The sequence below is a fragment of the Hyperolius riggenbachi genome, chromosome 4 (genome assembly GCF_040937935.1).
Source record: "Hyperolius riggenbachi isolate aHypRig1 chromosome 4, aHypRig1.pri, whole genome shotgun sequence".
NCBI classification, from domain to species: domain Eukaryota; kingdom Metazoa; phylum Chordata; class Amphibia; order Anura; family Hyperoliidae; genus Hyperolius; species Hyperolius riggenbachi.
In genome coordinates, this window is record NC_090649.1 from 311,705,002 (window position 1) to 311,722,889 (window position 17,888).

A 17,888-nucleotide genomic window follows, 5' to 3' on the forward strand; every position below is an offset into this window, starting at 1 on the left:
AATAATAATTTTCTATTATATCTGTTTGCAGCTAGATTTGCTGTGTTAACTATCTAAACTTTAGATAAGCTATACAGACAAGTTACTTGTTATAGGTAGTTTTTCATCTCGGATCCGCTTTAACCACATAAAAACACAGAGCACTGAAAGCAGGACCCTAGTGGCCCCAAAACAATTGCCGGCTCTAATATTTTGCTGATGAATAAACTGTAATCTTTTCTGTATTCTTTAGTGGTGTGCTGACTATTGTGTTGCTTATGATACTGGAGTGTAAGAGATACACTCTAGACCAGATGGTGGATTGCAGTATTGGTGACGTGCCACTACAAAACAGTGCTATTAGTTCAGCTTTCTTTTTTTCAGCTTTTTTGTGAGCAGCACATTCTCTCTGACCTGGGAGGCTAGAAAACAAGCATGAGGTATCCTGCATAAACTACAGGAGAAATCAGCCAAGGATTTTCCAGCATGCCGGACTGGTGAAGAGGAAATGTGCAGATACACATTTTGGACCACTAAAAAAGTCAACAAGAGCGACTGAGCCAAGTTTTTTAAATTCTATCACCTCCTGGCAGCAGCCGCCTGGCAGTCATGATACACATTGCCCAACTTAGCTGAAAACATCCTGATCTGGCAGTATCATCTCAGGACTTAAGAAACCGAAAGCCTTGAATATACGCTTGAATAAAGTTGGCAGAGGCAGCCGATAACAACAGACTCAACAGACCATCAAGCAATCTACCCAGGGGATCAACTCACCCCCAGCGACAGCCAATTCCTATTGCACGGCACCCCCCCAATTGACATCATGCACTTGCAGCTCCATCGTCCCTCTGCATTTCCGCATAGCAACAGTACGCATGGTCAGTTACACAGCTGAATCGTGTTTGTGCAGCTTGGCCCAGCAATGTCACCCAACGGGATCGGGTCCTGATCTCCAACAGATGACATCTATCCAAGGTGTGTACCACATGCAAGAGTCATAATCAGCAGCAGAGTAGACCAACTCTCTGTTGACCCACTATACCACACTATGCCTACAAAAGCCATGAAACATAGTAAACCATTTGCAGAGATAAGGGTGCCAAACAAGCAATCCATGCAAATCAAGCAGAAATCATTTTCTTTATATATGAAAGCTGTCATTGTATTTCCCATCCACAACAGTATAGTAGAACTGGCACTCATCGTTTAACAAAAACGGCATGAGCAAAGTCAATGGTCCGGGCAGCAGCAGCACTAATGGTGAGTGCTTCAACGCTTTATTTATTTATTTAGTATTTATATAGCGCCGACATCTTACGCCGCGCTGTACAGAGTACATATTGTCTTGTCACTTAGCTGTCCCTCTGAGGGGCTCACAATCTAATCCCTACCATAGTCATATGTCTATATCGTGTAGTGTATGTATTGTAGTCTAAGGCCAATTTTTAGGGGGGGAAGCCTAAGCCGGCTTTAGGGAGGAATCCTAAGCCGAAGCCAATTAACTTATCTGTGTTTTTGGGATGTGGGAAGAAACCGGAGTGCCCACAGGAAACCCCTGCAGACACGGGGAAAACATACAAACTCTTTGCAGATGTTGACCTGGCTGTGATTCGAACCAGGGACCCAGCGCTGCAAGGCGAGAGCGCTAACCACTACGCCACCATTCTGCCCACAACACACTTGAAGTTTTTGATTTTTTTCCATCCGTCGATAATCCTTGGATGCCATATCTTGATAAAGAGACACTTCTCTTGAAAGGCTGTGATTAATCTTGATTGCACGTTTTTATTAAACAATTCTAATATATTGCTATGGTTTGCATTAAAGGCATTATTATAGCTGCCATCCACCCAAAGAACTGTGCAGCAACTGTACATTATCAATTCATTAGGCGTGTGTGGTTACCGTATTGGTTACTGTATACTTCCTATGTCTCCAACACTGCATTCATATTTCGTAAAAGAAGGATAGAAAAATATGTAAACATCAAGGATTCTGCATGGACCGCATATACAAGTTCAATTAAATCTCTGAAAGCTTTATAGAATATGATCATTATAGGAAAAAAAGGAAAAGAAGAAAAATCTGTCAAATATTTATTTTCTTTACAAAATGTCTGTGGGCAATGTTGCAACTTGGAGTCTAGACCAATTGACTAAGCTTTGCACTGTACCAATCAATCTTCAGCAGCCTTTCAAGGTGAGTGAGCTGGAAAGACTTTGTGAACTTGTCTTTAGACAGTTGCCAGCACTTCAAAGCCACAGACACAATGAAATCCAAGTCAGGGAGGCAAAGCACTGTGCTGTTCACCATGAGCGGTTTTGGAGAGTTCACAGATGCCAGATTTAGCAAACTACACTGTAGTTAAATAAATTGAAGGTCCTTGCCTGCCAGCTATGAGCTTTTAAGTTTTGCCATAGATGGTTTTCAGTATAATATTTTATTAATGCTTAAAGTCTCTTTTCATCTAGGTTTGTAGTGTGTAATTTACACTCCTTAGCTGCAGCTGGGTAAATGACAGTTAATGTTTAATAACTGAGAAGCTACAGAACTTCTGTACCGCATAACATCTGCATGCAATATTGTAAATGTACATACTGAGGAAGGCAGAGCTGCACAAGAACACTGTATAAATAAAACGCAGTCTCAAGGTGACTTCACAAAAATGAGCAATGGCAAAAATGGCACAGGCTTGTGTTTATACAGATGGTGACAGCCAATAAGGGAGAGGTGACACGCCAGTGACAGCTGGGAGTACAGCTGACATGTATGTGTGACTGTATACTCATCCAAAGCATAGCTAACCCTTCACACTCACATTCTGATGGGAATAAAGAAACATCCCCCTATGTCAGACCCACAAGCTGCTGCTGTAGTTAAATATCTATCTTGTACTGTATGCAATTACACAGCCCTTATATTAAATCCAATTGTCCATCTCCTTTTATGGAACCATGCCCAATACAGCTGCTGTGTCGAAATGCTGTTCATTAATATGGACAAAAAAACATAATGAGCACAGTAATACCTGTCCCCTATAAAGCTAACCCTTGAATGTCATTGGCACAGTCTTGCACGGCTGCATGCAGTGGGAAAGTTTGAGTAAAAAAAAAAAAGTTTTGGACTGTAAAAATAATCCTATAAGAATACAAAGGAGAACATGGATCTCTATGCAGTCTTCCTGGCCATCATGATAGATTCCTCTATCGGAGCGGGTAAAATGGGCGGAGCCTGGTAATTTAGGTGCCCCCACAGGCCGCAATGCAATTTGCTGGTATGGAGGCGCTGAGTTAGTAATTTGGGTGCTGGAGTTTGGCTATTTTGTAGCCTAAGTGTGAAGTCGATAGTAGACCATTGGTAACATCACCAATATTCTACTATTGGCTTCATCAGGCTCCCTAATTAACAGAGGTCTTTATTCCATGCACACACCTGCATGCTTACAATACTGATTAGTATTATAGCTAATGAAGATGCATACTTTCCACAAAAGTTACAAAGTTATTTGGGTTCAAAAAAGACATACGTCCATCGAGTTCAACCAGAGAACAAAGTACAACACCAGCCTGCTCCCTCACATATCCCTGTTGATCCAGAGGAAGGCAAAAAACCCTTACAAGGCATGGTCCAATTAGCCCCAAAAGGGAAAAAATTCCATCCCGACTCCAGATGGCAATCAGATAAAATCCCTGGATCAACATCACTGGGCATTACATAGTAATTGTAGCCATGGATGTCTTTCAACACAAAAAAAGCATCTAAGCCCCCTTTAAATGCAGATATAGAATTTGCCATAACTACTTCCTGTGGCAATGCATTGCACATCTTAATCACTCTTAAGGTGCCCATACACTCGTCAGATTGGCAGCAGACAGATAAGAAATGCATCTGATGATCTATCTGATGCGTTTTTAGAACATTTTTTACCAGGATAGAATTCCAATAGATTTCAGTTTGAAATCTGTTGAAATTCGATCTGATGGCATTTTTTTGCCATCAGATTTCCATTAAGGCCAATGCAAACTGATAAGCAATCTCATCAGATCGACCTAAATTTTCCACCCTGCTAGTTCGATGGAAATCCATCGAAATCGATCGAAATCGGCCGTCGATCGGTCGATTGGCCAACCGATTTGCGATCGATCGATCGATCGATCGATCGCGATCGATCGGTCGGCCAGAAAATCGGCTGAGTGTATGGGCTGCTTTACTGTAAAGATCCCTTTCCTAATTAAATGGCTAAACCGTTTTTCCTCCATGCGCAGATCATGTCCTCCAGTCCTTTGAGAAGGCCTAGGGACAAAAAGCTCATCCGCCAATCTTTTATATTGCCCTCTGATGTATTTATACATGTTAATTAGATCCCCTCTAAGGCGTCTTTTCTCTAGAATAAATAAACCCAGTTTATCTAACCTTTCTTGGTAAGTGAGACCTTCCGTCTCACGTATCAATTTTGTTGCTCGCCTCTGCACCTGCTCTAAAACTGCAATATCTTTCCTGTAATGTGGTGCCCAGAACTGAATTCCATATTCCACATGTGGCCTTACGAGAGAGTTAAACAGGGGCAATATTATGTTAGCATCTCGAGTTTTTATTTCCCTTTTAATGCATCCCAAAATTGTATTAGCTTTAGCTGTATCGGCTTGGCATTGAAAACGATTATTTAACTTGTTGTCGATGAGTACTCCTAAGTCCTTCTCCAAGTTTGATGTCCCCAACTGTATTCCATTTATTTTATATGGCAGCTAGACCATTGGTATGTCCAAAATGCATGACTTTACATTTTTCAACATTGAATTTCATCTGCCATTTATGTACCTATATAGCCATCCAGATCCTGTTGCAATATGTCACTATCTTCCTGAGAGTTGATGATTCTGCACAATTTTGTATTATCTGCAAAAATAGCAACATTGCTTTCTACTGCATCTGCTAGGTCATTAATAAATAAATTGAAGAGCACTGGACCCAGTACAGACCCCTGTGGGACACCACTGCTAACAGTCACCCATTTTGAGTATGATCCATTGACCACAACTCTTTGTTTTCTGTCCATTAGCCAGTTCTCTATACATGCACAGACTCTTCCCCAGTCCTTGCAGCCTCAACTTTTGAACCAGACTTTTGTGGGGAACAGTGTCGAAGGCCTTAGCAAAGTCCAAGTATATCACATCTACAGCATTCCCAATATCCACATTAGTGTTCACTACCTCATAAAAGCTGAGCCTGTTAGTCAAACAGGACCTGTCTTTAGTAAACCCATGCTGATGCTGAGAAATGAGATTATTTTCTACTATGAAGTCATGTATAGTATCTCTTAGTAACCCTTCAAATAGTTTGCATACAACTGATGTTAAGCTTACAGGTCTATAATTTCCTGGATCTGATTTTTTGCCCTTCTTAAATAATGAGAAAAATTTGGGCTGTATGCCAATCCACTCGGACTCTGCCAGTTGAAAGAGTCACAAAAGATAAGATAAAGGGGTTTAGCTATAACTGAACTTAATTCCCTTAGGACCCGAGGATGCATGCCATCCGGGCCAGGTGCCTTGTCTATTTTTAATTTATTTAGTCTTGCCTTCACTTCTTCCTGCGTAAGTATTTAATATTACAGTTAGAAGATTGAGACTCTTCTGCCTCTGTAATTTGCAACAGTGATGTTTCCCTTGTGAAGACAGAAGCAAAGAAAGCATTTAATAACTCTGCCTTACCTTGGTCATCCACCATTGAGTTCCCACCCTCATCCTTTAGGAGTCCAATACAGTCAACCTTTTTTTTTTTTTTTTTTTTTTTTTTAGAGTTGATATACTTGTAAAACTTCTTTGGGTTAGATTAGATATCCAGCGATTTGATTTTCAGCTCCAATCTTTGCCAGCCTAATTTCTTTTTTGCAACTTTTATTGCACTCCTTATAATTGCTTAATGCAGCCTTGGTCCCCTCCTGTTTTAGGACCTTATAGGCATTTTTCCCCTTCATTGTATCTCTAATGCTGGGCATAGACGGTACGTTTTTTTCTTATCAATCGAGCCACTGATGGCTCTATTGATACCTTCAGACGTGTCTGATCACCGCGTGGATCGATTCCCGGCTCGAATCCCCTGATAAGGAAGTGCCCGCGGGGACAAGCGGGAATCGATCCGCGCGCACAAGCGGTGACGCGCCGGCATCAAGCCACTGGCTCGATTCCGGCGCATAAACGTACCGTCTATGCCCAGCATAACCTTTCTATTCATCCATAGATGTTTATTCCTAGACGTTTTGTTTCCATATGGGATATACCTACTACAATATTGATTAAGAATAAGTTTAAAAGCTTGCCATTTCCCTTCAGTGTTCTCCCCTTGTAGTACATTATCCCAGTTCACCAAACTTAGTGCCTGCCTGAGTTGATTGAACTTTGCTTTTCTAAAATTCATAGTTTTAGTAGTCCCGCAGCCTATCAGTCACCAGATCAATCGTTATGTTGTGATCACTATTTCCCAAATGTTCTTGTACCTGCACATTGCACATTTGATACATTATCTGGTCTATTTGAAAGGATCAAATCCAGTAACGCATTCCCCCTAGTTGGTTCTGTTACCATTTGAGTCAGGTAACTGTCCTGTAGTGATGCCAGAAATCTGCTGCTTTTACCAGAATGGGTAGCCTCAATACTCCAGTCAATGGCCTCAATTCACTAAGCTTATCTCCTGTCTTTAATAACTCTTCTAGAGTTATCACCATGGTGATAAGGCATGTAGTATTCTGGAAACATTTTACCTCAGGCAAACCTAAAGTTAACTCTTCTGTCTTTAAAGAGACACTGAAGCGAAAAAAAATATATGATATAATGAATTGGTTGTGTACTATGAATAATTACTAGAAGATTAGCAGCAAAGAAAATATTCTCATATTTTTATTTTCAGGTATATAGTGTTTTTTCTAACATTGCATCACTCTATAATATGTGCAGATTACACAACACTCAGCATTCAAAATGAGTCTTTCAGAGCAGTCTGTGAAGCAATGAACTCTCCTCTAGCAGAGGAAAAGTAAACAGTTCAATTACAGTTGAGATAATAAAAGTCAGATAACAGCCCTCTCCACGACTAACTTAGTCGGAGAGCTTAATAGCATTTTTGCATAAATGATAACAACTGGAGTTTCTCAACTCTTCCTGTACTGGAAACAATTAAGACTGATGTATCTGATCTTAATGTTTTTTTTCTTAGCTGTACTACACATACAAATCATAATATCATCATTTTTTTTTCGCTTCAGTGTCTCTTTAAGTTAACTCTTCAATCCTTAAAATAACTCCAGAGTTAAAGACAGGCTGTTTATTAACTGCGTGTGAAAATAACTACAGAGGAGGTAAATTAACTACAGAGAGGTAAATTAACTACAGAAGAGGTAACTTAAGGAATGAAGAGATAAAATAACTCTCTCACTGTGTAGAGGTAAGTTATCTCTTGCCTTATTATCTCTAGCATGATCTTAGTGAATTGAGGCCATAGTCTGGAAAGTCGAAGTCACCCATAACTATGACCTCATTTTTACTTGCAGCTTTTTCAATCTGCTGTAGTAATTGCAGTTCTGCAGCTTCATGAATATGTGGTGGCCTGTAGCATACCCCAATAAGCAATTGGCAACCTTTATTTCCACCATGAATGTTTACCCAAACGGACTCCACATCTTCACAATCTTCCTCCATCTCATCGTTTATAAGAGTTCTTAACAAAGACAAAGCCCTCCACCTGTTTTCCCTGTTCTACCCCTACTAAACACATTGTATCCCTCTAAATTTGCTATCCAGTCATGGCTTTCATCCATCCAGGTCTCTGTTATTCCCACAATGTCATAGCCTGTGTCAATCAAAATGAACTCTAGTTCGTCCAATTTATTTGCAAGGCTCCGAGCATTGGTTACCATGCACTTTATATTTTTACCACCATATTTACCAATTTTGGTTACCTAAAATGGGCTACTTGAAGTTTTACCAACCTCCTTACTCTTTACACTGTCTGTATGACAACAACATTTGACAACCTTTCTCAGTTCTACTGCAACATCCATCACTTTAAATTCAGGCATTTCATTCCAATATGACCTTTTTCCTCATTCACTTATACTACCAATGTCAGTAATTGGGACCAGCTGTATTACAAGTGTAAAGGGATTTGAATATGCCCCACCCTAAATTACACAACCAGGGGTTGGTTTGCTGAGGCATGGACCCAGTAGAGAGCAATGATAACAAAAGGGATGCAGCAAATCTGGACTAGATTGTTTTATTTAAAGTTTCTGCTATGAGGTAGAAAAAAAACTTCCAACCCTCACCTGGGTCATATCAGACCATAGAGTATTGTTGAAATGATACTGAATTAAGGTTTGTGTGACTGCCGTCATATGCAGTGGCTATACTGAGAATGTTTAGACAATTAATCCAGGGTGCCCTGCATTTTTTAAAGCTATGTTCTTGGTGCAGATACTGACACTAAACTGCGATAACGCAAACTCTAAAATATGAACTTTTCAGAAATGCTTACTACATTCTGATATGACCCAGATAAGGGTTGACACATTTCTTGTGTAATAGCATGCACATAAAAAACTCCTCCTGGTTAGTCTAATGATGTACGTTGTACAGGGTTCTCCTTACAATGAATACATATACCAACATCACAGCATCACCAGCCAAGTTAGGCATATTATGCCAGTGATCACCACATCATTTTACAGCCCAAGCCTTTATCATTTAGATAGTAAATGGAAGAATGGACTTTTCATCACCACTAATAATGCCTCCGTTTGTGTATTTAGTTATTATCCACCAATCCTCCCTCCTAATCTGATTAAGACAGTTGTCTGTATGACTATGAAGAGTGTGTCTCCTACAATACTTCCTACATGGGTCTTTGATGATCACATCACTTCTCTATACCTGCTGCTTTATGGTCATCCCACCTCTGCACAAAATAGAACAGCTAGTCTGTGAGGTCGCATATCAAAAGGTCGGGATTTTCAGAACAGTAAGTGCAAGTCTTACAAAATACTGAATTTGGTTTGATCTTGAGCACTGCAAGTGTAAAAATAGCAACTCAGCAGTCAAAGATAACTTCCATAAAGCTTCAATGCAATGGGCAATTGTTAAGTGCTACTTTTTCAAATGTATTATCCTGCAAAGTTTTCAGTTATAAGTTGTATTGTTACCTATACTAATGTGTCAAGTCAGCACTGGAACTAGTTCACCTGGTATTGCGCATACATTGCTTGCATGACTATTTCTCCAAGCATTTCTTTAAGAAAAGATGGTGCACTCAGTAGTATTTTTCAGACATTTAAAGCAGGGGTATTAATGCCAGGAAATACAACAGATATGCATGTGCAATAGGGCATTTGACTACATTGGCATGGGTATGTCTTCTACATATCACTTCCATTTATTTTATGACTAAAACAATGGCCCATCACTACTGACATAAAAAGGGTAATTACAGCAAGTGCATTCCAATTCATGTGGCAATACTGAACCATCACAATTGCACTTGTGTTTTGTGATCTTTCATTGCACTTTATAAGGGCAATAACGGATAATTTAGGGGAAAGTTATGTAATTCAGCATGGAATTCCTCTTCGGTACCCCCAGAATCAGGTTACTTGTAAAGTTACATAGTACAATCCATCTACCTGCCAATTTGGATGGTTTTCTACCTTATCACTAGTGTGTCTACGCCCAGGATAAGATGGTGCCAGGGAGTTCCACCCGCATGTTCACGTCACAGTCTGCAGAAAGACTGGGATAAATAAAGATGCATGTGCCAGATGAAGAGGAGCGGCATAACAATATTAGGCTCTCCGTGGTGCAGATTCATTTTTGGACACTGATGGTTCTAAATCAGAGCTTCAAAACACTGTTGACATAAGTGAATTTAGACTTTATATGCAAGAAAATAATTACATGTGGTGGAGCTGCTCTATGTATTTAAAATGTCTCTAGGTTCACATTTTATTAATTGCCTTGGGGTCCTTTTACACTTACCGTGGTGAGTCGCATCACGGTAATCTCCATGCTGCAGCTCGTGGCAGTGATCATTAAAGTCAATGAGACAAGAAACACTGCCTGCAGTGCTCTGTGTAACGCACAAGATGCAGGGCGTCACCGTGAGATTTCCACGGAGATCCTCGAAGTGCATTAGAAGTCGCAATGCAATCTTTTTTCTTTAGTCACACCATGGCTATAACGTGTGGGGCACCACAACCAAATCGCACCACAACCACACAACCGCAAATGAAACCTCAAATTAAATTGTGCCTACTAATACAAATCTCAAACTGGTTTACCTTTTCTGCTGTGTTTTCCATTTCTCCAGATTTTTGCCTCATCGTCGACCTTCTCACAGTGTTTTGAAAGCTCCCCATCACTTCGAAATATGTTTTTAGTCCTTCGAGACAAGGAGGAGAAATCGATCCAGCTCACAGGACGAGAAGACGAGCCTTGAGAGTTCCTCTTGATTCTAAAGCTTCTGGAATTAGCCTCCTTTCTCATTTTGACTCACAGAAAATTAAATACTTTTCGAAAGTAATGTGTTTTTTTTTCTATTTTTAAATTAAGTTATTACTGCATTCCACAACAACATCTTCTAGGTCTAAAATAGCCATGACTGCACACCCTGCAATTTAAAGTAAAATATATATGTAAAACCAGGTCAGGTTTCACTTGAGCCAACAACCATGTTACCTAGCAAATATCAGAGCACATTAATCCATGTGATGCAACCAGTTTCCAATTCAGCAAGATTTTCTTACTAGCAGTCCTCTCTTGCTTGCTAAATGGCAACATTTGTACAGATCCATTATTGGGAGGTGAAGAATCCGGAGGAGTGTTCAGAAGTGTGGTTAGTATCACTTGTACCCCACAGGAAGCCGCAACTGAGCTGGAAGGTGAGCTGTGATGTGACTTGGCAAGCTGCACTTCAGGCAGGTAGATGAAGTGTACACTATAAACACATTATGAGCTGCTGCAGCTGATATCACTGTGCTTTCTCTCTAGTGTAAAGTGAGCTGGGTGATCTCCCTGCTGGGACCGTCAGTTTATTCAGCAGGACACTCCCTGTTCAGTCCCAAAGCACAATACTGACACATGCCCGAGTCTTTCAAACGCATCCACTGCACTGTGTGTTTTATGCACATGCAAGATCACAAGCCTGCCGAAACCACAAAGTGGAAAAAAAAAAAAAATACTTTTACATCCCTGAAATGTGTTTGAAAAGTACCATTAAATCAGCATTTTTCTGACAGCAGTCACTCTAGAGTCAAACGGTTTACTAAAGATCAGTATGCACATATTTGGCATTACTGCCATTAGTGTCCCTGGAAGACGGATAGCACCAAGTGTTATAAATGCAATGATGTCCATACTTGGCATTGTTAGCCTTTGGGGGCAGCAAGAATAGACCCTGTAAAGGACTATTCCTGCAACTATTTATTTTTTAAACAATTTGTTAAAAAATGTCTTCTAAGAGGACCCTTATAGCTTTATATTCTATGAGGGGGACCAGCAAGTACTGGGCAACACAGTGGTGTAGTGGTTAGCGATCTCAGCCTTGTAGTACTGGGTCCCCAGTGTGAATCCCACCCAGGGTATCTGCACAGAGTTTATATGTTCTCCCCATGTCTGTGTGGGTTTTCTCCAGGCACCACAGTTTCCTCCCACATACCAAAAACATACAGATAATTGGCTTCCACCCTTAAGTGGCCTTAAACTACAATGGACATATGACTATTGCAGGGATTAGATTGTGAGCCCCTCTGAGGGACAGTTAAGGTAGCCATACATCTAGTGATGATGGGCAGATTTGACCAAAAGACAAATCTCTCCCTAATCAAATCTGATTAGACAGAGATCTGTCAGCTGCCCATACACACATACACACCATACTCAGCATGAAATCTGTTGGTAATCAGCAGAGTCCGCTACTGCCTTCCCTAGTGTATAAATGTTCTCTCGGGTGCGCATTTATACATTACCTATCCTGTCGCGCACCATGCAATGCCCATTCGTCTTTGGAATGCCCCGCTCCTCCATTAGTGGTCACACACAGGCCACATACTGTATGCTGGCGGCATGTATACTGCTAAAGGATGAGCGGTGTATTCCCAAGACGGATGGGCACCACGTGGTGGGCGACAGGACAGGTAATGTATAAATCCGCACATGGGAGAACATTAACACACTAAGGGGAACAGCGACGGGGTTTCGTCGTGTTCATAGCTTGTCTCAATATCACTCGCCATTACCAACACACCCTATCACCCACAAAGGCAATACATCTTGCAGAATGTCAGATCCATACATGCATCAACAATCGGGCATGCTCTTGGCGACAGCAATTTACATCTGATTCGATAGTAATGATCATCGATTGGCCGCCAAGTCAAGAGAAGGCGGCCACTTTTAGTGACAAGACTGTATACTCTGTAAAGTGATGCGGACAGGTCAGGTTATCTAGACACTAAATAATAATAATAAACTACTTGATAATTATGGACAGGTTACACTTAGAGCAATCAAGAGTACAAGATCACTGCTATGGAGGAGAAGAAGAAACCAGATCGGTGTATATGAAATGCAGGCGGCTACTTTTCTACTGTCTCTCAGAGCCCCATCCTCAGTCAAAAACTCAAAACTTAAAAATAATAAATTTTTATTGGAAGACTTTTATAACCGTTATCAATTGGTTTATTTAGCATATTGCTCTCCGGGGACTTTCTTGAAGAAGCCATATACTATACTATCACGTCAGGGTCTAGATGTGTCTAGCACACTAAAAACAAACACTAAAAAGTAAATGCCTTACTGGCTGCATTTGCATTTGGCTTTTTGATCACCAGCCTCTTACTTTGCTGACTATCAAAGAATCCCCTCCTAAACTAGTTGTATTAATGGGAAAATGCAATGAGGCTGATTATTAAGATCAGTGCAAAGGAAACTAGAGTAAGGCCCCGTTCACATTACAAACGCGGACGGCTGTGCGTTCGGAACGCAACGCATACGAACGCACGCCATCCGCATTTGTATGCGTTGCGTGGCTGATCCCATTCACTGAAGTGAATGGGTCAGCCGTGCATTTCTGTAAAAAAATGCGTGCAGCATACGTTCCCGGACCGCACTGGTCCGGAACGCATGCAGTGTGAACATCAAACAGTGCACTCTATGCACTGTCTGGTGTCGTGCGTGTCGGCCTCCTGCACGCTTTCCCAAAATGCGACTGGAAACACGTGCAGTGTGAACGGTGCCTAATGCTGGGGATACACGGTACATTTCTGTACCGTGTATCGACCAGCTGATCCGGCCAGCTGATAATATTCAGCTGGCCCGATCAAGCCGCTCGATTCCCGCCGGCGGACAATGGCAGGGAATCGAGCGGTGATAAAGAAGCGCTGGCGGGGACAAGCGGCAATCGATCCGCGCGTACAAGCGGGGAAGCACCCATGTATGCCCAGCATAAGGCTGGCCACACACATTTTTCTAGCCATTTCTACCACTTGTGTCTGCCTGTGGACTATTACCTGCTACATGCCCAAGTGATCAGCTTTCAACTGATTTTGGTCAGTTGATTGATGGAAGGGGTGATCAGAAATGTTAGTAAATGTCAGCAGGTGGAGGGAATGTGGAGCCAAGAGTCACACAGCGTGGTAATGTTAGTACAACATAAGCTAACTGAGATCAAGTGGTCTAGCTGATCAACGCTACCCAATCAGCCTTCCATTGCGATTACTACCTTCCCAGATCGGGATGTTATGGATTCCTGATAACCAGCATAACATTGAAAGCAGTCCAGAGCAATGAGTTATGTTTGAATCAGTATATTGGATAGAAAGACCAGCCTTCCTGCCTTATAGCTCTGTGTTTCTACCAAATATTATGTGGGCATGGGTAGTACACAGAAAATAAAAATGCCTTAGAACTTTAAAACAGCAGTCAGGCCTGGTGCACACCAGAGGAGTTTTTAAATCTGCTGCTAATGTTATCCTATGTGTCTGTGCACACTGGAGCAATGAGGTTTTGTAAAAAAAAAAAAACCATAGCATTACATTTGGAAGAGCTTTTGAAACCTCTAGCGTTTGGGCGCTAGAGGTTTCAAAAGCTCTTCCCAATGTAATGCTATGGGGGTTTACAAAACCTCATTGCTCCAGTGTGCACAGACACATAGGATAACATTAGCAGCAGATTTAAAAACTCAAAACGCTCAGAAAAACTCCTCTGGCCTCACTCAGCAGAACACTATTACTGCAAGTGCAAAAAAAAAAAAAAAAAAAAAAAAAAAGGAGGGGGGCGGAGCAAAAGGGAAAAAGACTTATTGATGGGAATACACAATCGTTTCTCTGATCAATTTTCTCAAAGAAGTGAATAGAAATCGATCGGAAAAATGATTAAAAAAAAAAACACTCTGAAAAATGATCAGAAAGTAAATCTGTGCCCCCCCCCCCCCCCCAAAAAAAAACCACTATTCGTGTATTACCAGCATTAAGTCTATCACTGCAAGCTCTTGAGCAACTTATACAGAGGATACATTTAGAATAGTGTCAATATTAAACACTGATCACTTCCATGACTATAATAATAATAAGAAGAAGAAGAAGAAATATATATCTATATATCATCTTCACTTGATTTTAGTTCTGCTTTGATTTGGTTGGATATAGTAATGGTTAAGAGCTCTGCCTCTGACACAGGCAACCTAGGTTCAAATCTCAGCTCTTCCTGTTCAGTAAGACAGCACCTATTCTGTAAGGAGACCCTGGGCAAGACTCCCCAACACTGCTACTGCCTACTGGGGACGCCCTAGTGGCTGCAGCTGTGGTGCGTTGAGTCCACCAGGAGAAAAGCACAATATACTGTATTTTTTGGACTAAAAGACTCACTTTTGCGTCCCCTTTTTTTCCCTGGGGGAAAAAAAAGTCACTGCATATTATAATCCAAATGCAGGGCGTTCCTGACTTGTGAATGCCTGCTATACGAACCTCCATCCCACCGCAATGTTGAGGACTCCCTGTACTGTGCCCATGCAGAGCAGGACACAGGGGGACAAATGGAGGACACAGGGGGACACAAAAGGGCATAGAGGACAAACGGGGACACAAGAGGACACAAGGGGACAGAGTAGGTCACAGGGAGGGTGCATAATCCACAAGATGCCCTTTCACCATGGATGGTACCAGGTTTAGTATATATTTTTTCCCCTGGTTTTCGTCCTCTAAACCTCGGTGTGTCTAATGGTCAGGAGCGTCTTATAGTTCAAAAACTATGGTAAATGTTATTTGTCTTGCCTTATTCTGAAATTAGGAAAGTCTTTGCAGGACAGTAAACTTTGAATCTGGATATAAACCACAGTATTACAATAACCAATAATAATAATTTTTCTTTAGAAATGCAGAATGTGGGGCCATGCTTTCTGCTTGTATTCTTGCACTTCTAAAAACTAGAACAGTGAATGGCTGTGTTGCCTTAGGCTATATATTGTGCTATAGAATAATAAACACTTTTGCAAAAAAAAAAAATATGTACATAGATGTATATGTATTTTAGCAATGCATTAACTCAGTGAGCCAAGAGTTCCTCTAATTTTAATTTGACCAGATGTTCTCAGATTACCAACTTCACAAGAACAGGCCTCCACTGTCTGCACAATCCCTGCATGCTGGCGGTCATGAGAAAATACAGATCTGACACTTTCTGTTGACTATGTCTCTTTAAATATCATTATTGCTTTAAAAGATGCAAAAGGAAGTAGTTAACTAATTCCAGTGTCGTATTACTGCAGAGCATGAATCAACCAGGCGAACTGTACCAACCTTTGGCCTATGGAAACGCTGTATAATGACTCCGCCAACTGTCATCTCCTGTTAATGATTTAGCAGGTTGGGTCTACAATGGAAATCACCCTGTGAGGTAATGCACAATTGCTTTAGCACACATCACAAGTAAACAGTGTCCATCCAATGGCTGTGCTGCCTTAAAGTCTATGTGTTAAAATACACAGAATCGTGTAGAATGTATACACAGACGTGCCTCTGACATTAAATAAACTAAAACTGCATGTTAAACAGCTAACAGAATGGCGGGCTTTGTAAAAAGAAATGACAACTAGCCATGTTAGCTCACGAAGAAAGCAAACATTTGTACTTGTGGTAAAATATAAGATGACTGGGCACAACTGTGCTGTACCAGCTGCTCATTGACTAGCCAACCAGCAGACACAACGCTCTGAAAAGCTGAAACAGGAAATAAGGTATTATACTTTCTTATGCAGGATGATAAAGTGGCGTGACCCGTAAGTCACTGAAAAGAATTAAAGATATTTTAATAGTTTTTCTTCCTTCTTTCCTGGAAGTAGACATATTATTAACATCCTGTGTTTTCCAATTATATACAACTGAGGGATAAAATTACCATTTGTGCTTGGTCACAGATGAGGGGGAATTAGACAGGCAAAACTAAATACATACAAGGTGCATTTCTATGTTTTCCTTCAGTCCTGAGCAAGGGTTCAGATCCACTTTAAAAACCTGAGCCACAGGTCCTTCACATTCATCAGATAAGCCCCATACACATGCTAAATTTTGTTACCTCAAACTACCTTAAAAATCAATGTTAATGTTTAGGCACGTTTTGAGAACAAGCATTGTGCAGACAGTCCTGTTCTATGGAGAGGGGAAAAAGAACAATGAGCAGGGCCCCCTAGAGCAGAAAACAACGGTCGACAATGCTGCTGATTCATCACTTGCTGTTTGGTGAGCCACCATGGAGGATCATTGAGCAGCATTGCTGCCAGCAACAATTGCCTTAGTCAGGAATTATCTAGCGCGTGTCCAAGGCTTCAGACCCAAGGCCATATGTACATTTGCCATAGAGGGAAACAGCACGGTGGCCTAGTGGTTAGAACTCTCGCCTTGTAGCACTGGGTCCCTGGTTTGTATCCTGGCCTGTGATGTTCTCCCTGTATCTGTGTGGGTTTCCTCCAGGCACTCCGGTTTCCTCCCACATCCCATAAATATACAGATAAGTTAGTTGGCTTCTCCCTAAATTGGCCTTAGACTACAGGATACATAGACATATGACTATGGTAGGGATTCGATTATGAGCCCATCTGAGGGACAGATAAGTGATAAGACAATATACAGTATATTCTGTACTGCGCTGCAGAAGATGTTGACATTATATAAATATTAAATAATAATAATATAATAGATTGTAGAGTTCTCTTTTTCATACTTTTTAGTTCAACTACAGCAACTATCTTTATATATTTGGATGAAGATATTTAAAGGAACACTATCGTTTAATGTGTTTTTTTTCAACTGAGATAGGAATTGTTTGGAAAGTGCTGCTAAAGGCTCATACGCACGTACCAACAATCTGTCCAACTATCTTCCAAACTTGTCTGTTGAAAGAGAAGTTGGGCGTGTGTACAGCTGACAAACAACCAGATGACCAACTGATAACAGGTTGTTTGCCAGATCCAACCGGTGGATCAATCTGACCAACTATCAGGCAGGTTGAAATGTGTGTACAAGTCTTCTGAACATCTTCTATTGTTTTTAAATGCGGACATGTTGTGAACTGTGTAACTTTGCTTGCACGCATATTATTTAAATGAGTTAGTAGTTGAGTTGGCTGGAGTGTGTGTACGTACATGTCAGGTAAACAACTTTTTGTGTGAGTGGTCATGTTGTGTGGTTGGTTGTGCATTAAGTTGGACGCGTTTATGAGCCTTAAAGTACCGTACTTGTGTATACATTCCATTGGCAAACTGTTTACGATTATCAAAATACTTTCACACTTTACTGATGCCAAATGAGAAATGAGGGGATGGGAATTCCCCTCACACTTCATCTGTTAACCCTGTGTGCATGGGAGAGA

The 17,888-nt window shown here is 41.0% G+C and overlaps 1 protein-coding gene across 3 annotated transcripts in view; it reads right to left on the reverse strand.

Moving 5' to 3' along the window:
• The window catches only part of NHSL1 (NHS like 1), a 255,484-nt gene that overhangs the window by 131,862 nt on the left and 105,734 nt on the right, over positions 1-17,888 (reverse strand). Inside the window, exon 1 of one of the 3 annotated variants that reach the window (XM_068231667.1) lies at positions 10,307-10,995. The exons of the other annotated variants lie outside the window; for them this stretch is intronic. Coding sequence (XP_068087768.1) covers positions 10,307-10,511 — 205 coding nt within the window. The 5' untranslated portion in view covers positions 10,512-10,995. Of the gene's footprint in view, positions 1-10,306; positions 10,996-17,888 lie in introns of those variants that run through there. 3 annotated transcript variants of the gene reach the window in all.